Source organism: Acinonyx jubatus, chromosome E2 (genome assembly GCF_027475565.1).
Source record: "Acinonyx jubatus isolate Ajub_Pintada_27869175 chromosome E2, VMU_Ajub_asm_v1.0, whole genome shotgun sequence".
NCBI lineage: Eukaryota > Metazoa > Chordata > Mammalia > Carnivora > Felidae > Acinonyx > Acinonyx jubatus.
Window position 1 is genome coordinate 49,405,441 of NC_069396.1, and position 25,403 is coordinate 49,430,843.

At 53.5% G+C, this 25,403-nt stretch overlaps 1 protein-coding gene across 2 annotated transcripts; it reads left to right on the top strand.

Annotated features, from left to right (window-relative positions):
- The first annotated feature begins 1,799 nt into the window (after positions 1 to 1,799).
- Positions 1,800 to 18,356, top strand: PVR (PVR cell adhesion molecule). 2 transcript variants are annotated; one of them, XM_053210309.1, is made up of 8 exons: positions 1,800 to 2,030; positions 5,261 to 5,620; positions 7,755 to 8,057; positions 9,324 to 9,441; positions 12,282 to 12,430; positions 13,298 to 13,426; positions 15,736 to 15,767; positions 16,292 to 18,356. In XM_053210309.1, the coding sequence occupies exons 1-8, from the start codon at positions 1,970 to 1,972 to the stop codon at positions 16,361 to 16,363; spliced, it is 1,224 nt and encodes a 407-aa protein (XP_053066284.1). In that variant the 5' UTR covers positions 1,800 to 1,969; the 3' UTR covers positions 16,364 to 18,356. The 2 variants fall into 2 exon arrangements, with proteins under 2 accessions (XP_053066284.1, XP_053066285.1); XM_053210310.1 differs by having other exon boundaries at positions 1,801 to 2,030; positions 13,301 to 13,426.
- Positions 18,357 to 25,403: the final 7,047 nt, after the last annotated feature.

Below are 25,403 nucleotides of genomic sequence, written 5' to 3' on the forward strand. Positions count from 1 at the left end.
TGTCTCTCTCCCTCTCTCTTTCTCATCCTTTCCCCTGTGTATGTTGCTCTATAACCATCATCACCAGCGGACGTGATGGTGTCCTATGTATTAATCTGTTAACATCTGTTTCTCTCCAGTAGAAGGTGGGCTTCACGAAGGCAGAGATATTTGTCTGTATTATTTCCTCCTGCATCTCCTATGCCAGGAATATTGCCTGATTCAATAAATACATGTTGGGGCGCCTGGGTGGCTCAGTCGGTTGAGCGTCCGACTTCAGCTCAGGTCACGATCTCACGGTCCGTGAGTTCGAGCCCCGCGTTGGGCTCTGGGCTGATGGCTCAGAGCCTGGAGCCTGCTTCCGATTCTGTGTCTCCCTCTCTCTCTGCCCCTCCCCCATTCATGCTCTGTCTCTCTCTGTCTCAAAAATAAAATAAACGTTAAAAAAAATTAAAAAAATAAATAAATACATGTTGCGGGGGGGGGGGGGCATCTGGGTGGCTCAGTCAATTAAGCATCCGACTCTTGATTTCAGCTCAGGTCACAATCTCATAGTCCATGAGATCGAGCCCGGATCTGGCTCTCTGTGCGGCTGGTACACAGCCTGCTTGGAATTTTCTCCCTCCCTCTCTCTACCCCTGCCCTGCTCACGCACACACACAGACATGCACTCTCTCTCTCTCTCAAAATAAATAAACTTTTAAAAATTATAAAATAAATCTAGGTTGAATGAAGAATGGGTGAATCATCATTCTCACCAACATTATTATTTCATGACAAGCATAAAACAACGATAATAGTTGTTATAGCTGCTGTTTATTGAGTACAAACTATAATACCAGGAATTGGGCTAAATAAATAGTTGCTTGTTTAAACCTTACAAACCCTCCTGTGAGGGGAGTACTGTTATGTCCATTTTTCAGATGAGGAAACTGAGGCCCCAGGAGGAGAAGCAGCTGGCCCAATATGAGCCCAGGCCTTGTCTGGCTCCAAAGTCCAGAGGGTTTGGGAAGGGATGGGGACCCGGGGGGGTGGGGGGGGGGTTAAGAATTTGGCATCTGTGCCAATTTCAGGTTGGAATCTCAGCTCTGGCACACAGCAACCTCAACCTTTAAAAAATGAAATAAATCAGGGGCGCCTGGGTGGCTCAGTTAAACGTCCAACCCCAGCTCAGGTTGTGATCTTGTGGTTTGTGGGTTTGAGCCCTGCATCAGGCTCTGTGCTGACAGCTCAGAGCCTGGAGCCTGTTTCATATTCTGTGTCTCCCTCTCTTTCTCTCTCTCTGTCCCTCCCACACTGGTGCTCCGTCTCTCCCTTTCTCTCAAAAATAAATAAACATTAAAAATTTTAAAAATAAATAAACATTAAAAAAAATTTTTTTTAATGAAATAAGTCAGTCAGAGAAAGACAAACATCAGCTTCACTTAGGTGGAATTTAAGAATCAGGACACAGGGAGGAGAGACGTACCCAAAAAAGACTCTTACAGAGAAGGAACTGGCAGCTGCCAGAGGGGAGGTAGGGAGGTGGGGGGGAGGGTTCGGGGGGTGGAGGTGGAGGGTTTAGGTAAAGGGGATTAAAAAGTAAGCTTGTTATGATGAGCGCGGAGAAGTGTAGAGAATTATTGAATCACTATACTGGACTCCCGAAATTAACACCACGCCGTGTGTTAATTACAGTGGCATGAAAGAGAACAAAGCAACCGCTGAATCTCTGCCCGCAGCCCGGGGAGATGCCACTCCTCTCACCCGTACCCAGTCCGCCGGCAGTCCCCGCGCGCAGGCGCAGAGGAGCACCGACGCGCAGGGCAGCCCCGCCCCTCCCAGCCCGGGCTGCACACCCCACCCGTGCGGAACTTCCACTCCACACCCAGGCTCCGCGCGAGCGCCGGTGCAGTCCTGGGGATTCCTGGGTAGCAGTTCCAAGCCCGGGCGGTGGCTCAGCAAACCCGGGAGGAGGCTCGGCCCCAGCGGCGACCCGGAGGAACCCAGGATGGTGTGGCCGCCGCTGCTGCTGTCACTGCTGTGCCTGCTCTGGGCGCCCACGAGAGCAGGTGAGTAACCGCGTTCGACCTGGCGGCCACTGCTTATTCCCCCACCCTCCCCCGTCCCCCTCTGCACCAGCGGGGTGCTGGGCCTCCCGGGTTCCCCCGCCGCCCGGGTCTGGAGGAACTTGGGTCCCGGGAAGGGCTCAGGCCAGACTTCGATAGACCGATACACCACCGTAGGGCCATCAGTCAATGGGAGAATCTCAGCGGAGGATGACTCCTCCATGTCCAGCCATTCACCGTGGCCGGATGTGCTTCCCTGACTCCTGCGGCCCGCCGATCGATCAGGGACAGAGAATCTTGATGGGGAACAGGAAGGCGGTGGCACATAACTCCCCCGAATCGCTTCTGACCCCTATTGTATGGCTCTAAGGGCATTAGTATTTTCATCCCCGCTGGACAGAGAGGGCAAGTGCATTCCTGAGGGTCAAGTCACTTGCCTAGGCTAGCCAGCAAGTGGCAGCCGGGGCCTGGCCCCGGGGCTGGTCTACCCTGCGGCCGGCCCTCCCAGGCTCGTGTCCAGAATGAAAGCATGCATGCATTCATTCCCCACACGCGTTTATGGAGCGCTTACTGTGTGTCAGGCAGTGTTCCAAGCCCTGGGGATACAGCCTTGAAGTCAGACGGCCCTGAGCTCAGGAGCGTTTCCTAAGCTCTCTGTTTCCATAAAACGCGTTGAGGGTGGGGAGGGATTCTTACCTATCTCGTAAGACTGTGTCTTGGGAGGTTGCTGACCAGTGTTGCACTTGGTAAGAACAATAAGCATAATTCGTGTGAACAATATTAATACCGAATACAGACTTGGGAAGTGTGGGAATTGTTGAATCACGATACTGGGGAAGCCACAGTCCCTCATCTCGGCATTTCCCAGAAGGTGATTCCCAGAACCCAGGGAACTTCTCCCGAGGCTTGAGGAGTTCATGTAGGGCTACCAACCTAAACCGCTTAAGGAGATCCCCAGTATGGGTCCTACTGTGACCTCCAGTTACAGATGAGGAGACTGAGGCACAGAGAGAGGAAGTAACTTGCCCCAGGCACCAGCAAGAAGCAGCAGACCCATGGGCGCCTGAGTGGCTCAGTCAGTTAAGCATCCAACTTCGGCTCAGGTCATGATCTCACGGCCCATGAGTTCGAGCCCCACCTCAGGCTCTGTGCTGACAGCTCGGAGCCTGGAGCCTGCTTCCGATTCTGTGTCTCCCTCTCTCTCTGACCCTCCCCCACTCGTACTCTCCATCTCTCTCTCACACACTCAAATAAACATTTAAAAAATTAAAAAAAAAAAAAACAACAAGTAACAGACCCAATGAGTGAACCAAAATTGGACAGGCCCCCCCCCCTCCACCCGGGCAGCAGGAGAGACTGGTGCCTGGGAGCCTAGACGCAGGGTAGACCAACCCCGGGGCTAGGCAAGTGGCTTGACCCTCAGGAACGCACTTGCCCTCTCTGTCCAGAGGGGATGAAAATACTAATCATGCACATCTCATGGGGCATTAGGACAGGGTTGCAGGAGGCCACCTGTAAGGAAGCGGCTCATATGCCTGGCACAGAGTAGGCAGGTCCTGGCACAGAGTAGGCACCTGCGTGTGGTTAGTACACTCTACTCAGTGTGGAGGAGACCTACCCTCTGGTGGAGGAAAGCACCAGAGCGGGAGACTCACTTGCTCATTGGACCCCCCATTAGCGCCCTGTGTTCCAGCTGTGCCCTCCTCCACGCTCCCAGCTCCCCGCGCCTCTGCGTGCTACCTCCCAGCTTCCTCTTCCTCACAACACAGTACTATTCACCTTGATAGAGTCATTGGCAGGTGCTAATCCCTTTACATAGATTTCATCACCTCATCTGCCCGGCAACCCTACGCTGCTATAATCACGCCCGTTTCACAGATGAGAAAACTGAGGCTCAGAGCAGTGAAACCACCCACACGTAGACCCACAGCTAATGAGTAGCAGTGCTGGGGTTCAAAGAACTTAACTCTTTCCCACCTTCTCCATTATCTGTATTAATAATAAGAGTGCATAGGAAAAAAAAAAAGAATGCATAGGATTTTATTTATTAAAATCAGTAAGAAACCAATTTGACAATGAATTTCATATTAAAAAATAATAAAACAAAATAAGAGTCAGTACCTATATTGAGGGCCTACTGTGTGATGGGGCCCTAGGCCGAAAGATTTTTAGTTTTTTTTTTTTTTTTAAGTATTTATTTTTGAGAGAGCAGAGTAAGAGAGCTCAGGGGGGGTGGAACACAGAGAGACAGAGGGACAGAGGATCTGAAGCAGGGACCCCCCACTGACAGCAGCAAGCTGGATGCAGGGCTTGAAGCCATGAACGCACGAGATCATGACCTGAGCCAAAGTCTCACGCTCAACCGTCAACCCCAACCGACTGAGCCTCCCAGGCGCCCCTAGGCTGGAAGACTTTAATACAGAGCCTTGTGGGTCAGACCCCAGGGTTCAAAGCCCACTTCAACCATTTACCCTCTCCGTGACCTGGAGCAAACGACTCTGCCTTGGTTTCCCCATCTATAAAGTGGGGCTGACAGCCGTGCTGGCCTCAAGGAGCTGTTTAGGGACTCAATGCTGAGAGATACATGAAGCACTCGAAACAGCCCCTGGTGTGTGTAAGCAACCAGTGAGTGTTAACTGTTATTAGCCCCACGTTACAAATTAGGAAAAAGAATCAGAGGGTTTAAGTAACCTGCCTGAAGCCTCACAGCACAGACTGGAAGGGATCCAAAATCCTTGGATTATAATCGCCAGCCTTCTTGTGCCAGGATCCCCTACAAACCTTCTCCCTATGGGGGGGGGGGGGGTCCATGCCCAATAAAAGTAATAATAATACCGTATTTCATGGATTCTAAGACTCAAGAGTTTCTGCCCCTTTTCCCACCCCTCAGTGAGTCATGCTGTAAGTGACAGTGTCACCGCGGGACTGATGACACAGAGCTGACAGAAACCTTCTGGAACTAGTTATCGGTGATAGTTAATGCACGGCCTCGTGCCCTTTGAAATGGTTTCAATGGCAGATTTCAGTTTTTAACTACAATTAAACACATCGATGATGCTGAGATCGGGGAAATACGGTAATAACAGCCCAGGGAAGTGGCCCGGACGGGATGGAGACCCAGAGCGAGCGGCCTCCCGGATGCCCCTCGCATGGAGCGTCCAGACCACAGGCGCCGGGTCTGACCCCCCCCGCCTCCCCCCAACCCCCCTCTCCCGCCCCGCCTTTCCCCACAGGGACCGGGACGGTCGATGTGCAGGCGCCCGCGCAGGTGCGCGGTTTCCTGGGCGACACGGTGGAGCTGTTGTGCAAACTGCCGCCCCTAGAGCACAAAGTGCAGGTGACGCAGGCCACGTGGACGCGGCGGACGGCGGCGGGGGACGACCTCAACGTGGCGGTCTTCCACCCCACACAGGGCTCCAGCTTCCCCGAGCCCGGGCGGCTGGAGTTTGTGGCCGCCAGGCCGGGCGAGGAGCTGCGGGACGCGTCGCTGGCCCTGCGAGGGTTGCGCGCCGAGGACGAGGCCAATTACACCTGCCGGTTCGCCATGTTCCCCGACGGCAGCAAGAGCGCGCGCACCTGGCTCCGCGTGCTGGGTGAGCCGAGGAGCCGGGAGGGGATGATGGGGGGCTACCTGATCTCAAAGGAATACAAATGAGTGATTTTTTTTAAGTTTATTTATTTTGAAAGAGAGAGAGCACACGAGTGGGGGAGAGGCAGAGAGAGAGAGGGAGAGTGAGGATCTCAAGAAGGCTCCATGCTGTCAGCACAGAGCCGGATGCGGGGCTCAAACCCACCAACCGTGAGACCATGCGCAGAGCAGAAACCAAGATTTGGACACCTAACCGACTGAGCCAACCAGACGCCCCTGTTTAGTTTTGAGAGAGAGAGACACAGAGCGTGAGCAGGGGAGGGACAGAGAGAGAGGAAGACACAGAATCCGAAGCAGGTCCCAGGCTCTGAGCTGTCGAGCCTGATGCGGGGCTCGAACTCACCAACAGCGAATGGAAGTCAGATGCTTAACTGACCGAGCCACCCAGGCGCCCACCAAAAAAGTGATCTTAATGCTGTGGTCATAGGCTTGGCATCAGAATATTTTCATTATCAAATTCTGAATTGAGCCTTCCGGTTCCTCCTGGATGGGGTACGCCCCTGATAGCAATCCCAAAGCCAAGTATTCCAAGAGGAAGGATGGTCTGTCCCTGCGCCCCAGACCGGCCGTGACTGCTTTAGAATGGACCGCAGACACCAAAGCCACTGTCGTGGGAAAACCTGAGAAAATGTCCTTTTTGGAAGCCTCCGGGAGGTGCTGGCCGTGAACCCGAGGAGGCCGTCCTGATAGGAGATGATCGCAGGGACCATGTTGGTAGGGCTCACAATACCGAGCAGCAGATCAAGAAAAAATTAATCCACCTCCTAACTTCAGTATCCTTCAGGCTGTGGACCCCATTCTGCAGCATGTACTGTGTGTGATTCTTTATGTGAATCAGAAACAACCAGAAGCCCGGCCTTTTGTGCCTGCAATGGGTCCCTCCGGAACTCCCTGCCGGCAGAGATAGAAACCAGTTTTAATTTAAAGTAATATTTCCGTTAATAATTTACTCGTTGCAGATACCTAGCAGACCGGGTAACGGTTGTTTTGGAAATTTTATGTATTTTACATAAAATTCTCAGTATTTTACAAAAAAAAAAAAACAAACCCAACCAGTGAGTCAAATTCAAGAGAAATCTCCAGTCCATAATAACACTACGGCAACAGGCAATAATGAGGAAGGAACCAAGTGAAACCCCAGGTTTGGGAATCACCAGAATGACGATAAAGAGATGGTCAAGGGGCGTCTGGGTGGCTCAGTCGGTTAAGCGCCCGGCTTCAGCTCAGGTCATGATCTCACGGTTCGTGGGTTCGAGCCCCACGATGGGCTCTGTGCTGACAGCTCAGAGCCTGGAGCCTGCTTCGGATTCTGTGTCTCCCTCTCTCTCTCTGACCCTCCCCCGTTCATGCTCTGTCTCTCTCTGTCTCAAAAAAAATAAATAAACGTTAAAAAAAAATTTTTTTAATAAAAATAAATAAATAAATACATAAATGTTTAAAAAATTATAAATAAATAAAGGAGAGAGAGAGAGATGGTCAAGGTGGGTTTGGAGTCAGAACTGTGTGAAAGTCTAGCTCTGTCCATTACAACTGTATCACCTTGAGCCCATCACTTCCCTTCTCGACCTCCAGGACGCTACCAGCCCTCCTCTCCTCCATGAAACCCTCCGTCACTGCTACCCCAGACTGGGGCACTCCTTCTGGGCTCCCCCATCCCAGCCTGGCCCACTCTGGGTTGCCACTACGTGGGGAATTCTGTCTTCCCCCTGGACTGTATAGCCCATGAAGGCAGGGCTGGGGCTGTCCCAGTCATGCCTGGGTCCCCAACACTGCCCGTCATATTGCCAGGCAAGGTATTCACGTCCCAATTATAATATTGTTTATTAAGCAGTTATTATGTGCCCACTACCATTTTAGGAGCCTTCCCTGCATAATCTCATAGCCTGTGAGCCTATCATTATCTCCCGTTGACAAGCAAGGAAACTGAAGCACAGACGTGCCCAAAGCCACCCAGTGGCTCGGGGACAGAGTTGGGATTTGAACCTGGCCCTCAGCTAGCTTCCCCCCCTCTGCTGCTGAGATGTCTGTTGAACGACCGCGGGCGAGGACTGACTGGTCCCTTTTGCTTCCCTCCACAGCCCAGCCGGAGAACGCGGCTGAGACGGAGGAGGTCCCGCCGGGCCCGCTCAGCCTGGAGCCTGTGCCCGTGGCCCGCTGCGTCTCCCGTGGGGGCCGCCCGCCCTCCCGGATCTCCTGGTCATACCCGGACGGGAAGGCCAATGACAGCCTGGTGCCAGGACACCTGCCTGGCACGTTCGATGTCATCAGCCTCTTAACCTTAACACCCTCCAGCCAGGCAGATGGCCAGAACGTCACCTGCAAAGTGGAGCATGAGAGCTTCAAGGAGGCCGTCCTGCTGTCTGTGACTCTCGCCGTGCCTTGTGAGTGTACCCAAATGTGAGCAAAGGCCTCTGTCTCTCCCGGCTCCCTTGAGCACAGTCTACACACGCCGCCTCCACCCGCTTCCCGAGCCGACTGTCTACACTGACCTTGCCTATTGCTACAGGGTTTCCCGCGTTGTCTACGCCAACCCCCTTGTCCGCTTTCTACACTGTTTCGCCATCATCTCTGCCGGACATGCGGGCTGCAGACCCGACTGTCCCCATTGTCTACACCCGTCACTTGGCCACCAGCTCTGGGAAGCTGTCACTGTTTCCCGGGTTGTCTAGCCTGGCTCCTGTGACGTCTGTCTGCATTGACATTTTGACCTTACATTTTCTTTTTTTTTTTTTTTAATTTTTTTTTTTAACGTTTTTATTTATTTTTGAGACAGAGAGAGACAGAGCATGAACGGGGGAGGGGCAGAGAGAGAGGGAGACACAGAATTGGAAGCAGGCTCCAGGCTCCGAGCCATCAGCCCAGAGCCCGACGCGGGGCTCGAACTCACAGACCGTGAGATCATGACCTGAGCCGAAGTCGGATGCCTAACCGACTGAGCCACCCAGGCGCCCCGACCTTACATTTTCTATGCTGGTTCTCCTGGGTACTCTCTCACACTGGCCCCCGATGGTGTCTACACTGGCTCATCTAAGGGGCTGTGTCCTCCCTTCACTGTCTATACTGAATACTCCCTCCAAGAAGTTGCCACACTGATTCCCTCGGGCACTGTCTACACGGGGCACCCTCAACATGGCCACTGGGTCCAAGGGAGGAGGGGATCGACACGGGCTCAGCCCCACACAAAAAAACACTGTCTCGCTGGCCTTCCCCCTGGGGACTTTGAAACGTCTTCCTGGTCCATCACATTTAGGATGGAAAAACAGCAGCTGAAGCAGGGTCATCCAGGATGCTTTCCAGCAGGACTTGTCAGAGCCTTGAATATGCTCCTGTGTGTTATGAGTGTCTAGGAGGCCTTTTCTCACAGGACACCCGAGGCACACAAGGACCCGGCTTGTCCAGGAAAACGAGTAGAGAGCAGCAGGTCCCGAAAAGCCTTCTCAGCACCCCCGTTGGCTCCCATGCTGCCGAGGACTTCCGGCCTTTTATTCCCTGAGGGAATCCATTGCCCCAGACTCCTGACAGGCCTCTCTATCTTGAGCTGTGCCTGAAACCCACTGAGGCCTTTCCTCGTTATGACAGGATCCCACATGTCCCTAGGCTGCTCTGAAGAGTCCCCGTCTCTGAGCCCGTGCGTCTGTTTCCCTCAGACCCCCCTGAGGTCTCCATTTCCGGCTATGATGACAACTGGTACCTCGGCCGCAGCGAGGCCACCCTGAACTGTGATGTCCGCAGCAAACCAGAGCCCACAGGCTACGACTGGAGCACGTGAGTCCTGGATGGGGCTGGACCCATGGGTCTGAGGGAGGAGGGGGCTGGGGGCTGGGCCCGTGGGTCTGAGGGAGGATGGGCTGGGGGCAGGACTCTTGGGCCTGAGGGAGGAGGGGGATGGGGGCTGGATTCCTGGGTCTGAAAGAGGAGGGGCTGGGGGCAGGACTCCTGGGTCTGAGAGAGGAGGGGCTGGGGGCAGGACTCCTGGGTCTGAGGGAGGAGGGGCTGGGGGCAGGACTCCTGGGTCTGAGGGAGGAGGGGGTGCAGGGCTGGAGGCTGGGTCTGAGGGTGGAGGGGCTGGGGCCTGGACTCCAGGGTCTGGGGGGGGGGTGGGCTGGGGTGACTGGGTCCCTGGGTCTGAAAGGGGAGGGAATGGGGGCCTGAACCCCTGGGTCTGAGGGAGGAGGGGCTGGGGGCAGAACTCCTGAGTCTGAGGGAGGGGGGAAGCGCAAGAAAGTAAAAAGAGAAATGTTGACTTTAGGCCCCAGTAAAATTTTCTGTCTGGTGTGCACAGCGTATGAGGGGGTTTAGTTCAGGTTCACCGTTACACCTGCTCTTTTCTGTTGTCTGCTGTGCACCGGTGGTCATGGACCCCGTGTGACACCCACATTCTGGGCCTAGGAAGCACTATTACCAGGGTTAAAGATAAGCAGGGCCCGGGGCGCCTCAGTCGGTGAAGCCTCCGACTTCCACTCAGGTCACGATCTCACGGGTCGTGAGTTCGAGCCCCACGTCGGGGTCGGTGCTGACAGCTCAGAGCCTGGAGCCTGCTTCGGACTCTGTGTCCGCCTCTCTCTCTGCCCCTCCCCTGCTCGCACTCTGTCTCTCTCTCAAAAATAATAAACATTTTTTTAAAACTTAAAGAAAAAAGTTAAGTTGGGCCCCAATAGGCGCAGTCCTTTGCGGGGGGACCCACAGCCACAAGGGGACAGAAGTACCTCCAAACCGACCCTCTTAACCTCTGGGCTGTGCCACCTCCCCACCCCCACCCTGTCATGGGTCACCTCATGTAATCTGCTCAAGTCAGTTCTGACGGAGCAGGTGCTGTCCCCATTACAGAGCAATCAGATTTCTTCAAGTTCATGCCAAGGTCAGGGTTAAGAGTGAGGAAAGAAAAAGGCAGAGGGACCGATTGCCTTTCATAATTTGTATTGGGCTTTCGTGCTTGTTACAAGATGACTTACGACCATTATGGAAACTTGAGACGATCCAGTTATGAGCAAGAAGAGAATAGCACCCGTAGTCAAGTGGACACAGCCACCTCCAGAAATATCGACCGTTACCCTTTGTTATACATCCTTCCCGCTTCTAACACTGCCAACCCATCCTTCTACACTTCTAAACAAAAACTGGGCTATAGGTACAGTTTTGAAACTTTCCCCTTACTGCATGAACGCCTTTCTGGGTCCCAGCCCCTAGATCCACATCCCCATTCCCCCCAGCGTTTCCTTAGGGGAAGTTTTAGACGTACACAAAAGATGTTAAGAATTTTCCAGCGAACGCTCAAAAACCCACCACGTGGATTCTCCCGCTGACATTCTGCTGGACCTGCTCTATCACGTTTCTGTCCATCGGTCCACCCCTCCCTCCACCCACCAACCTTTTACCTTTCCTGCATTTCAAAGCATCCACGGTCCCCTTTGCAGCGCTGCTGGGGTTCCGTCCTAGATGCACGCCATCACTGATGCATGGCATCAGGTCTGATTTAAGCAGACCTGAACGTGGGCTCATTTCCCGTTTGCACCACGCAGATGCTGCGGTGGGACCGTCCCCGCCTGTCCGTGTCTGTGCCACAGTCGAGTCCCTACCGCCAGTCAAAGGAGTCTCGGTCAAAGCTTTTCCAACGGTGTTGGCAGACGCCCTTACTGTCCTGCCTCAAACCACAAGCCGTGATTCAGGCTCACGAGCCCCATGGCGGGTTTCCGTCCCGGCTCTGCAGAATGCCCAAAGCTCCATGCTGGCGTCTTCTCCATCCATTAAACCAAAGCTTTTTGACTGTTTACGGTGTGCCAGATCCCATTGGCCAACATACCTCGGCAAGTGAGACAGGCCAAATCCCCTCCCCTCCTGGCACTTGCATTCTAGTGGGGGGGGAAAGGATAAACAGAATAACACTGTAAAGCGCGGTGTGTCCGATGAGGATAAGTGCTGTGAAAGAGGGAAAGCAGGGGAGGGAGGTGCTACAGTTGAAACAGGGTGGCCAGCGAAGGTGTCACTGAGGTGACATCGGAGCAGAGGCCTGAAGGAAGGGGACGATGAGCCGTGCTGGCATCCAGGGGATGAGCACTCCCGGCAGAGGGAACAGCATTCCTGGCAGAGGGAACAGCATATGCAAAGCCCCCGAGGTGGCGGCATAACTGGAGCGTTTGAAGATAAGGAGGCCACTGTGGATGCAGAGCCAAGGGGAGAGGAACAGACAGTGGGGTCAGTGGTACTGCAGCCAGCTCATGGGGTCTGTGGCCGGGTAAGCACTTGGGGTTTACGCCGAGTGACGCAGCAGCCACAGGAGGGCTGTGAACAGTGGAGGGTGGTTCTAACGAGATGCCTTGGGCCACTGCAGCGGAGGCGGGGAGCCCTGTGAGGAGGCGGCCACAGCAGCCCAGAGCAGGGGGTCAGCCCAGGCGGGGGGCGGGGGTGGCCAGGGAGGGCGGCGGAGTGGTCAGAGTCTGGAGAGGTTTTGAAGGTGGGGCGGGCGGTCGGCACCTGCTGATAGGCTGGGTGTGGGCACGAGAGGAAGAGTCGGGGAACTTTCGGGGCTTCTGTCGGCTTCGCTCAGAAACGGGGGCATGAGCTTCGTACAGTCAGGGCTCACACCTCCCGTCCTCACCTCTCCCCAGGACCAGGGGCCCCCTGCCACCCTCCGCTGAGGCCCAGGGCTCGCACCTCCTGATCCGTACCGTGGACGAGTCAATCAACACGACTTTCATCTGCCACGTCACCAACGCCCTAGGGACTGGCCAGGCAGAAATGACCGTCCTGATCAGAGGTGAGGAGCCCCCCCCCTCCCGCCCTGGGTGGAGAGAACAGAGGGACAGAAGGAGGAAGTGACAGCAGGATCCCTTCTGAGGGAAAAGTGTGGATCGGTCCCCTGGCTAGGGAGTTTTCAGCCACAAGACCACTCTCTGATTCCCATTCTACCCCTCATCCCCCTCCCGAAAGGACCAGTGGAGTCCTCTTTACTCTGGTAACTCACCATCTGTACCATTGCAACAATCATCGTCGAGCCTCCTGGCTACACCACTCTGCAGACCCAGGCCGGGGCGGTTGCGTGAGGCTTGTCCCCAGGGACTGGGAAGGGCCTTCCCAAGCAAATTAGGCAGGGCTCTGTCAATTGCAGTTCATAGAAGCCCAAGCCCGAATAGTCGAAGCAAGAAAAATGGGACTTGATTGAAAAATGCACCTTTAGGTGTGTAACCCCAGAACTTTCCTTTACGTCTCTCTCGTCTCTGCTGGCTGTGTGTGCGCTCAGAGAGGCGAGATGTCCCCCAGCAGCTATAGCCTCGCGTCTCCCCTAGTTCAGTAGCCCCAGGGGAGAGAATACGCCACTTTCGAAGGCTCCAGCCCAAGTCCCAGGGCTGCCACTCATTGGCACAGCCAGGGTCCCAGCCCCCTCCCCTGCCCGGAGAATCAGTCACAACAGCCATGGAGAACGGAATGCTCTGATCGGCCTGGCCCGGGTCAAAGTCTCGGCCTAAGAACCACAGGGTGGGGTCAAGTCCTGCTGACCGGTATAGACCAAGGGAGGGGCAGTGGTAGCTTCCTAAAGGGTACCGAGTAACGTGGGGGGTGGGGGGGGGCAGGTGAAGACCCCTGAAATCTGGGAACCCAACCCTGGCTCCTGCTTCTCTTCCAGCAGAACCTCACGAGGAAGAGCCACAACCAGTCCTGCCCATCACCATCATCGTGGTGATCGTGGCGATCGTGGTGACCGTGTTCTTAGTGGCCCTGTTGCTGATTTATTTCTGCTGGTTCAGACGCTCCCGTGAGTCCTTCCTCTTTGGCACGTCCCCTGCCCGTCAGCCACGAACGAATGTCACCACAGCTGCCGGGCTTGGGCGCCTACTATGACTCGTGCTAAGCCCCGCCCATGGCCACCTCCCGGCTGAATCCTCAGTGCCTTGGGGTTCCCCCATTTTACACATGAGGACACCAGGTTCAGGGAATCTGGCTCCTTGGACCACTGATTCCGCGTACAAATGTCTAGGGAACAGGGCAGCCCTGAAGGATGCCTGATGCTCTCTAAAGGGCCCTATGCTGTTTTGTTTGTTTTTTTTAATGTTTATTTCTTTTTGAGAGAGAGAGGGAACGAGGGAGGGGCAGAGAAGGGTACAGAGGATCCAAGGTGGGCTCCATGCGGACAGCAGCGAGCCCGACGTGGGGCTCGAACTCACAAACCGTGAGATGGTGACCTGAGCGGAAGCCAGTTGCTCAACCGACTGAGCCACCCCAGCGCCCCCAAAGGGCCTGATGCTCTTAACTCCCAGGGCTTCACGCGGGCTGTTCCCCTGCCTGGAGCGCCCTCGCCATGGCCCCTTCTGGTGAAGTCCTTCGGCTTCGGGAGAGGAGCCTGCAGAGTGCCTCGTGCTGGGAGCCCCATTTTACAGATGAGGAAATGTTTGCTGAGAGAGCTGAAGTTTTCCAACAGCCACACAGCTGGAAAGTCGGGAGTAGAGAGCAGTCTCCTAACTACGAAGGTTGTTTGCTCGACCACTAAACAAAACTGCCTCCTCACATCCCAGCTGGAGGCGGCCTGCTCCCCCTCCTCCTCCTCCTCCTCCTTCCCCTCCTCCTCCCCCTCCTCCTTCCCCTCCTCCTCCTCCTCCTCCTCCTCCTCCTCCTCGCCCTTGCCCTCACCAATCTCCCAGAATGAGCCAAGCACCTGTGCTGGGCTCCCCCACCCCAGCCCTCGCCCACTTTGGGACACCACTGGGTGGGGACTTGTCGATCTCTCCAGTGACCTGCGATGCCCGGGAGGGCAGAGCTAGAACTGTCATTCATGGTCACGGCTGTGTCCCCAGCACCACCTGCCGCTCACTCTACTGCTTTATTGTGTTGGCGTGGGCAAACGACCTGCTCTCTTTGCCTCGGTTTCCTCATCTGTGAAACGGGACTAAGCGTACCTGCTCATATGGGTAACACACTTAGCACAGCGCTTGGCACACGGTAAGCCACACGCTGGGTGTATATAAGTTATGATCGTTATTGCAGTCATGCTATTTCTCTGATTAACATAAGCTCCATGAGAGCAGAAACTTTTGTCTCTTTTGTTCACGGCTGTATCTCCAGAGCCTAGAATGCACCTGGCATAAAATAGACATTTCTTTTCTTTTAATATTTATTTATGTTTCAGAGAGAGAGAGAGAGCGCGCGCACTCAAGTGGGGGAGAGGCAGAGAAAGAAAGAGAGAGAGAATCTCAAGCAGGCTCCTCACTGCCAACACAGAGCCCAATGCGGGCCTTGAACCCACAAACCGTGAGATTATGACCTGAAGAAAGGAAGGAAGGAAAGAAAAGGAAGGAAGGAAGGAAGGAAGGAAGGAAGGAAGGAAGGAAGGAAGGAAGGAAGGAAGGAAGGGGAAAGAAAGAAAGAAAGAAAGAAAGAAAGAAAGAAAGAAAGAAAGAAAGAAAATCAAAATCAAGAGTCAGACACTCAGCCAACTGAGCCACCCAAATATCCCCAAAGTAGACATTTCTTATTTGCTGAATAAACCCGTTTGATGGTTGAGGAAACTTGAAGCACAGAGAGGTTCAGTTAATTACCCAAGGTCACACAGCTCCTAAAGGACAGAGCTAGGATGTGGAACCTCCTATCAGGTTCCAGAACCCATGCTCAATAAATATTCATTTACGGGGCGCCTGGGTGGCTCAGTCGGTTAGGCGTCCGACTTTGGCTCAGGTCACGATCTCACGGTCCGTGAGTTCGAGCCCCGCGTCGGGCTCTGTGCCGACAGCTCAGAGCCTGGAGCCTGCTTCGGATTCTGTGTCTTCCTCTCTCTCTGCCCCTCCCCTGCTCGCGCTCTGCCTCGCTCGCTCTCAAAACTAAACATTAAAGAGAAAAAATAGTTTTAATAAAGAAATATTCGTTTATACTTAACAACGGAATGCATAACTGGGGGAGGCACAAACCCCCAGGTTTTACAAATGTATAAACCTCCGTGGGGAGTGGCCGCCGCGTGTCAAAGGCAGAGCTGGGACTGAGAACTCAAGGGGCACTGCCACCCACGTGTGTCCTCGTCCCAGGCCTTCCGGCATTGTCGTCCGTTCCTGACAACCTCTCCTCCTCTTTCCCCAGGTCGGACCCCAAACAGCTCCTCTGCCAATGGCGTAAGTGTGGTGGTGGCACCGGGGAGGGTGTGGGGGTTCCGGGGAGGGTGTGGGGGTTCCGGGGAGGGTGTGGGGGTGTGGGAACCGCAGCCCAGCCACGCGGGCTTTCCCAAGGAGGGGACGGGTGTCTCCGGGCACCTGCAGCGCTTAAAAGCCAGCATGAGGTCAGGAGCCAGGCTTCCTCCAGAAGCCTCAAGCAGTGGTTCCCAACCTTTCCTGCCGGGCAGACTCCGCGTGCACGCTCCCGGGCCCTCACCCCCTGAGCGTCCCTGTCTGGCGGGTCTGCGCTGGGGATCTGCATTCCCACGGGCGCCCCTTCCCTCCCCACTCATGACGGCACCTTCAGAAGGGCTGCCTCGGTCGCCTGTTGGCCTTTGGGCTAAGACCAAGCGAGGAAGCACTTGGCCTTCAGGGGGAGGGGCGGGGACAGGCCCGCCGCTCTGTGCCAGGTGCGAGGTGGGCTTCAGCGGGAGGGTTTTGTTTGGAAGGGCCCGGAGGCTAAAGTTTGACTGTCCGCTTTCCAGTGTATCTCCTACACGGCGGTGGACCTTCATGCCAGCTCTTCCCAGGACCCGCCCGCGGGGAACACCAGGTGACTGCGTGGGGACTGCTGGAGAGAGAGACTGGGGCCACCCTGCCCAGTGGAGGAAGGCTCCCTCCAAAGAGACTGGCCACCTCCCTTGTGCCAGGCCGACCTCAAGAATGACCCCTGTGCCTCACCGTGCCGCAGGAGGTGCACGTTCGGGTGTTCCCCACGACCACTCTCTGGCTCAGGCATTCGCCGGAAGGACTCGCGGAACCCAAGAACGCGGTTACGCTCACGCTTCGGGTTATCACAGTGAGAGCATGAGACTCAGGTCAGCAGCGTGGATGCAGAGCCCCTGGGGGGCACCGGGCTGGACCGACCAGGCACCAGGTCCCAGTCGTCCCACACGGGCAGCCCCGATTTCTCCCAGACGTGACGTGTGATGGCACAACAGAGTCCCTCCATCCTTGCCGGACCTTGGGCTGCCAGAGTTTTGGTTGCAGTATTTATTCCGGGGCTCCGTCGTGGTAGGGACGGCTGACCACCCACGGAGCTGACCGTCCTCTCCAGCACCTCTGTAGCTCAAAGCCCCACTGTGTTACTATTCTTAATTATTTATTATTATTATTATTATTATTTTTTTTTTTAATTTACATCCAAGTAAGTTAACATAGAGTGTGATAATGATTTCAGGGATAGATTTTAGTGATTCGCCACTTGCACGTAACGCCTGGCACTTGTCCCAACAGGTGTCCTCCTTAATGCCCCTCACCTCGTTAGCCCATCCCCCACCCACCCCTCAACACCCCCCCCACCCCATCAACCCTCAGTTTGTTCTCCGTATTACAGAGTCTCTGACGGTTTGTCTCCCTCCCTGTTTTTAGGTCATTTTTGCTTCCCTTCCCACTATGTTATTTTTCAAAGTTTATTTTGAGAGTGTAAGCGGGGGAGGGGCAGAGAGAGAAGTAGAGGGAGAGAATCCCACGCAGGCTCAGTGCTGTCAGCGCGGAGCCCGAGGCGGGGCTTGAACTCAAGAACCGTGAGATCATGCCCTGAGTAGAAGTGGGACGCTTAATGGACCGTGCCACCCAGGCACCCCATCTTAAGGCCCCACTGTAAATCACAGTTAGCATAGACTGTTTGGTGCAGCCCACAGCCCCAGGCAAACTAAGAGGACTATCGGCCAAGACACTCCAACACCTTAGAGGTTTACCTCCCAGAGTCAGGGGCAAAGGGCCAAACCTATCCTTGGGCAAGGTTAACCCTTTCCTACATCGTGGGGCCACACAGACTGTTCCAGCTGCCAGAGAATTTTTGTAAGAATTTGACCTCTGGCCTTGAACTTCTAAATCCCTGGATCGGTGGAATCCCTGTGGTGACAAGAAATACCTCCAACCCTCAATCCATAAGAGAACCCGAGGCTGGAACTCAGCTGCTTGGGGCCGTCCGAGGACTGGGAAGATGGTGGACGTGAACTTGGAGGATGTGAGTTCCAGGCACCTTCTGCTAAGACACAGGTCCCGGGAGATCGTCTGTAGCCAGTGTGCTGGTGTTGATGGGTCCCCCCTCCCCCCGCCCAGAGAATGGGAGCCAGTCACCCAGCAAGGAAGGCAAAGTGTCCAAAACAAGGAGGAAGAGGTCCCGGGGGAGCAGAAGCCATGCTTGGGCAAGACACACGGATGGCCTTCAGACCAGGGAGGATACAGCCTGAGGTCCCAGAGGCAGAGCCGACCAGATACATCTGATGCATTTCCTTCCTAAGGTCTCTGATCGTGGGGGGGTGGGGGGGGCACCAGAATCCCTTTTACAGCAAGGCCCTCCATTCAGGAAATACCTGCAGGAAGCAAGACCTCTGGCCAAGATGCTAACTAACCCAGAGCATGAGGCCCGAGCTGCCTCGCAGGAGAAAACAAGAAGTTCTTGGGACGCAGCAAGGCCAACAGGGCTCCACAGTGTCGGGGTGTGTGTGGGGGGGGAGGCAAGTGAGAGATCTGTCAAGCTGCTAGTACATAAACCCTACCCATCCCTAGCCCCAAACACCTCATTAAAGTTAATTGATTACATCTTAGACTCTCCGTGTGCAAGGGGGTGGCTGAGTTTCATGTGGACTGTCACCGTGTGGGACAGAAGCAGGGGTGCGGGAGCAAGAACCTGAATCAGGAGGGCCACAGGGATGAGCCCCCAGGATTCTCAGATGCCCTGGGGAGAGCTCGTTTTATTTCCGTCTCTTGATTTTTAATAATTTTTTTAACGGTTAGTTATTTTTGAGAGAGAGAGAGACAGAGCGTGAGCAGGGGAGGGGCAGAGAGAGAGGGAGACACAGAATCCGAAGCAGGTTCTGGGCTCCCAGCTGTCAGCACAGAGCCCGACACGGGACTCGAACCCACGAACTACGAGATCATGACCTGAGCCGAAGTCGGACGCCTAACCACTGAGCCACCCAGGCGCCCCTCTCGTTTTTTTATTTTGTTTTTTTTTTTTTTTGACTAGGTCCTGTATAAACATCCCCAAATCAAAAGTTATTAAAAAACATCAGGGGTCCACTTTGAGTTCATCTGCACATAGAGAATAAGGAAAGGACCCAGCTTCATTCTTTCGCTTACGGGTATTCAGTCCTGCACAACCCTGAGCATGTAAATGAACACTTAAAAATGCCTACAGTGGCCAACTTTTGTCATCTCTGTTTTCCCCCAATTTTCTTTTTAAGCAGGCTTCACAACCAGCATAGAACCCAACGTGGGGCTTGAACTCACGACCCTGAGCTCAAGACCTGAGCTGAGGTCGAGAGTCGGAAGCTTAACCAACTGAGCCACCCAGGTGCCCATCTATTTTCCTACAAGTTTTAAAAATTAATAATGTGATACACCAAACCCCACCAAATAGTACATTTTAGAAGGGGGAACTGTATTACCGTAAACCTCGTGGTTTGAAACACAAAAAATTATTCTTACGAGCTCTGGCGGTCAGAAGTCCAAAATGAGTCTCTCTGGGCTAACATCAAGGTGTCCGCAGGGCGGGTTCCTCCGGAGGCTCCAGGGGAGAATCTCTTCCTCCAGCTTCTAGAAGCACCACCCATGTTCCTTGGCGTAAGGACTATCACCTGGCCTTTCCTCCCCCGGTGCCCACATCCCACCTCCTCCTCTGACCTTCCTGCCTCTCTCTTTCCTGTGATCACATTGGGCGCACTCAGGTCCCCCAGGATAAGCTCCCCATCTCAAGGTCATCAATCACACCCACAAAGCCCTTTTGCCATATAAGGGAATATATTTTATCTATCACTCTCACCACGATAACCCTGGAACAATTGTCAGGTGAGGGTTATTAACGTACGCAGAACAGGGGCACCTGGGTGGCTCAGTCGGTTAAGCCTCTGACTTCAGGTCATGATCTCATGGTTTGTGGGTTCGAGCCCCACATAGGGCTCTGTGCTGACAGCTCAGAGCCTGGAGCCTGTTTCGGATTCTGTGTCTCCCTCTCTCTCTGCCCCTCCCCTGCTCATGCTCCGTCTCTCTCTGTCTCAAAAATAAATAAAACATTAAAAAAAATTTTTTTAATAAATAAAAAATAAAAATAGACATTTAAAAAACTTTTTAAATGCACACAGAATAAATATATATCCTTTTTTCCATACTAAGTAACATCTCAGACACACTGTTCTTCACTATACTTTTATAACTAAGATTTCCGGAAATTCTGAGAGAGCACCTTTATTATTATTTTTTTTAATGTTTATTTTTGAGAGACAGAACGCGAGTGGGGGAGGAGCAGAGAGAGAGGGAGACACAGAATCGGAAGCACGCTCCAGGCTCTGAGCTGTCAGCACAGATCCTGACCTGGGACTCGAACTCACCGAACCACGAGAGTGGTTAAGTCAGACCCTTAACCAACTGAGCCGCCCAGGCGCCCCCAGCAAGTGCCTTTAGTCTTTTTACAGCCACATAGCAAGTACTCCCCAGGGGGACATCCAGGACTCTTTCAACCAAGCCCCCGCTGGACAGATGTTTGTAGTGTTTCCGCCCTTTTCCCATTACAGTGTCGTAATGAGTGGCCTTGCTCACTGTCACCCAGCTCGTATTGACCCACGAGTGTAGGACACGCTCCTGGAGGTGAAATTGCGAGTCAAAGACTAAGCGCCCCCTGCTGTCGCCATGGATACTGACACCCGGTCCTGCACAGACTGTGGATTTCACAAGCACCCGGGACTCGAGAGAGTGGACCCCGAAATTGGGCGTGGAAGTTGCACAAATCACAGACGATTGAGAAAACCACGATCATCCGTGTTGGGCCAGGAAGGGGAGAGGGTCAGACGGAGAGGCGAAAACAGCCCCAAGCCCTGCCCGGGCACTGCTCCCAGGGGAGGAAGGGGTAGGGAGGGGTTCCAAGCCGATACTACCCCACCTAGAGGGGACTCAAGGTCCTGGAAACCTCCAGGTGGCAGACGGCTTGCACCGACGATCGATCCTGTGCTCCCGAAATCTGAGTGGGAAACGAGGTGACCCAGCAATTGCGCTGCCAGGCAGAGACCCAGAAAAATTGAAACGAGGTCACCAAACACCTGTACATCGGTGTTCACAGCCGCACTATTCGCAATGGCCGAAGGTGGAGACGCCCCAGATGCGCGTCAACAGCTGATAACATGGGGTGTATCCACCCACACAGAGTGGAATATTACTCAGAGATAAAAGGGGTGAAGCACTGTCTGGCTACAACACGAATGAACCCCAAAAGAGTGAAAGAAGTCAGCCACAGAGGGCTACAGAGGGGAGGATTCCCTCTCTAGGCAAAGTCCAGAGTAGGGGAATCCACACAGACAGGAAAGAGGTGAGGGGTTGCCAGGACCTGGAGGGAAGGGGGTGATGGGGAGTGGCTGCTCAATGGGTTCAAGGTTTCCTTTTGTTGTGATTTAAAAATAAAACACACACACACACACACACACACACACACCCAGACAAAAACAAAGCAGAACAAAACAAGTTCTGGAAATAGGGGTGACGACTGCACAGTGCTGTGAACGAGCTAAATGCCACTAAACTGCACACCTTCAAATAGTTAAAACGATCCATTTGACGTGTTATAACGCTTTACCACAAAAAAAAAAAAAGACCTTTAAATTTTTATAGAAAAAGAATTTTTAAGTAAAAAAAAAGTGACAGAAAGCAGGTTAGTATTTGCCTGAGTCCTAATGATGAAGTTTTGGGGGGTGATGGGGGGTTCGTGGGGTCCGAAGCCAATGGCCAAGAAAGAATTCTTGAAGACGTCTTTGGTGCAAAAAGGTGATTTTATTAAAGCAGGGGGATAGGACCCATGGACAGGAAAAGCTGCTGCATGGGGACATGACAGGTAATTCATTATTTACCCTCAGGTTGAGAGGAGGTCAGGGATAGAGTAAGTCTCTAAGGAACTTTGGAAACAAGGTTTCCAGGACGTTGAGGGGCTAGCTGTTGCTAGGGAAACACCATTTATTACCTTTCAATAAAACCTCAGTCATGAGACCCTTCAGATGTATATGGGGGTGGGGGGGGCATAAACTTGGAGTTGGATTGCCAGCATGTATCTTGGGGCAGTTGAGATAAAAGAAGTACATTTACAGGATCCTGGGGGGTCAGGATAATGTTAAGCCAAGATTCCCTTTTGCCCCCAGCAAAGTGTCATCATCCAGGCAGCTGAGCTCCTGGAGGGAGGTCACTCTGCCGTTTCAAGGACGTGCCAATGGGCTGGAGGCAGTAAGGGAATTTAAGTTTTCATTTGCCTTAGTTTCCCACAATCACCGTGGCAAGCACTTAAACCCCTTTCCTTTGTTCGTGGAGGGGAGGAGGAGGGGGGTGGGGGTGTCCGGGGAATATCACCCATATCCCACCTGGGGGGGTGGGGGGGGCAGCCTGTATTTTGCCCTCAGCTTGCCCCACCTCCCTCATCACGAGCATATAAGAGATCAATAGAAAACGGGCTTCGTTGAGATTAAACAGGCAAATTATTTCATAATTTGGCCAAACCACGTATTTCTGTTGTTTTCCAGCGATAGCTTAATATAGTTAATTAAACTGTCATAATGAAACGTCTGGAGAAACACTGGGCAGCTAATAGGCATGTGAAAAGATGTTCAGCTTTACCCGGATTTCAGGAAATGCAACAATTACCATAATGAAATTTGCAAAACTCCAAATGTCTGAAAACAGCAGCTGTGGACGAGGAGGTGGAGACTCGTGAAATCGCATACGTGGGATGTGGGAACGTCAACTGATGCCACAGCTGTGGACAATGTTGGGTAAATTTAGGGGACACCGACCCCAGGGAGCTGTGCACACAATGACACTCGCAGTCAGATAGTCTGGGTCCAAATCCTTCTTAACCTAATCATCATAAACTTTCGATTCCCTGTTTGTAAATGACAATACTGAATCAAGCTACTTTATGCAAACGTTAGCATTACATCAGTTAATATATGGAACTGATCGATGCACGTAGTCTTAAAGCAATGCCCGGTTTGATCTGTGAAGGTTATGCAGGGAATTTTAATTCTTTCAACATTTATTTTCGCTTGTCTCTTTGCAACGCCTTGGAAGCAAAGTGGATGATGTCACGTTTTGTAAACTGTGTGTCGAGTCGCAGACGTTTATGTTATTTCATTTGAACGGTTCAATATCCTGGAGTTCTACCTTAAACATATATATGCATATTTCCACACCTCAGCTCTTAGGGGCAGGATTTTTAGGAACCAATTAAATCCACGAAGTGAAGGATGGGTGAATTAAGAAGGATGGGTTAAAGAAAAAAAAATAGTATTCTAACTGTAAAGAAAACGATTATTTAACGATGCCTGTTAAAGCACCCGACAAGATTCTTGCCTGGCGGAGGGCAGGCAGGGGTGATCAGACAGCACCTGGGGGGAGGGGTGGGGGGAAACGAGGAACCTGATCGGACGTGGAGGACGGAACAGCTATCAAGGGTGACGGGTTCTGGTGAAACTGACTTAGGAGGATACTTGCCAAAATTGGACAAAAGAGAGAAGAACACGGAAGTCCAAAAGTCAGGCCTCGTAGGAAGGGCTCAGGGGAGCCTAGGGAGACTCCAGTCACTGGGAGAACCTCCATCAGTACATAAAAATGGGATGGTGAGGGTGCTTCAGGGGCCAAGAGCGGAGAGGGCCCTCCCTCCCCACCCCCGCTCCCCAGACTGAGATTAAACACAAGGAACTGGATTGTCTGTTTCTACTCCAGGCACCGTGTGTGGAGCTCAGCTCTGCTTCTCTATGGTTGGTTCTGTTTTCCACCGCGCATTGGCATAGGCGTCGGCCTCCGGTTGGCGCCAAGAGGGCTGCTGCATTCCAGCCATCGCAGCCAGACCCAGATCTGGAAAAACAGATGACCGTGTCCTGGGTGAACTTCCCCAGCAGCCTCCTCTCGGATCTCATTGGCCGGCATCGCCCACCGCTCAACCAATCCCCAGCGAAAGAAGGAGACTGCCTGGGGGGACTTGGACCCATCGGGATCTGCCTTCTGAAACTGGGCAAAAACCCAGAGGAAGGCTGCAGAATGACAGAATGGCTGACAGTAGAAATCTGGACCTCTGGTATTTTTTTAACCGGTGAACCTCTCTGGGTAGTTAGACGATGGTTTAATTTTACACTCTTCTTTTTGCGTTCATACTGTCTAAATTTTCTGTAGTCAACCTTTTCTTTTCATAATGCAAAAGGAATCCGTCATTATTTGAGAGAGAGACAGAGACAGAGAGAAGCTTCAGCACCTGGAAATTCCAGAATAATGGGCTTTGCTTTACGAACCGCCCAACACTACTTACGGAGCCTTCACTCCAAGAGGTCAGCAGTGAAAAGGTACCAGAATCCCTCTGACCCCCTAACTTCCACTCCTGCTGTGCAACCAAATTCCTACCAGAATGAGGCTGGTTCGGGCAATCTTGTGGGGGCCCAAGCTTGGAGCTGTCTCCCCCGGGGGGCGGCCCCACTTGGAAATGACGGCCGGGTTTGCAACCACCTCTCTCTCAAGCAGAGAGAGGAAGTTTCAAAATTGCCGCCAGAAGGACGGAGGGTAAATCCCCGTGGACACTAAACCACGCACAAAGCCTTCAAGGCATCAGGGAGCTTTCGGGAGGTGGGGGGTTGGAAACGCCTGGGGGGTGGGGGGGATGCACGTCCCTTGAGCGGGGTCACAGAGGGGCAGGGAGAATTCTGGAAGGAGCGCAAGTCCAAAGACAAGGTCAACACCACCACCACCACCGCCAGACGTCTGTTGTGTGCTTTGGGGGCCTCTTTGCGTGAGTGTCTCCTTACCCCTCGCGGCAGCCCCGTGAGGTGCGGATGCTTGTCCCCACTGTCCAGAGGAGGACGCCAAGGCTCAGAGAGGTGAAGTCACCTGCAGCCAAGATCCCATAGCCGAGTGATAGCAGAGCCCGGCTGAGTCAAGCTCACCAGCTCGCCACAGGGACTCTGCGATTGTTTAGCCGGGCTGGGCCACCCCACCCTAAGGTGGTTCAAAGTCAAGATTTTTCTGTCACTCCAAGCTGCGGACTCCGGTGGACGCCCTCACCTCCGGCAGTCTGGCGACACATACACACACGCAAACTGCTACCGACAAGCACCCCAACTTACTGTTCTTCCCGCAGACCCGGAAACCTCGCGAGGCCCTGCCCCCTTCAGATCCTTAGACCAGCCCCGTGCAGGAGAAACTCCGGTGATGGAGGCGTCTGGGTGGCTCGGTCGGTGAAGGGTCCGACTCCTGATTTCAGCTCAGCTTCGTGAGATCGAGCCCCAAGTCGGGCTGGGCACGGCATGGAAGAGCGTACTTGGGATTCTCTCTCTCTCTCCCTCTCCCTCCCTGCCCCCCTCCCCCCAGTGCACTCTCTTTCAAAATAAGTAAACAAATTTCAGGGACACCTGGGTGGGTGGTTCAGTCAGGTAAGCGTCTGACTTTATCTCAGGTCATGACGTCACAGTTCGGGGGTTCAAGCCCCGCATCCGGCTCTCTACTGACAGCTCAGAGCCTGGAGCCTGCTTCGGATTCTGTGTCTCCCTCTCTCTCTCTGTCCCTCCCCCATTCATGCTCTGTCTCTCTCTGTCTCAAAAATAAATAAGCGTTAAAAAAAAATTAAGAAAA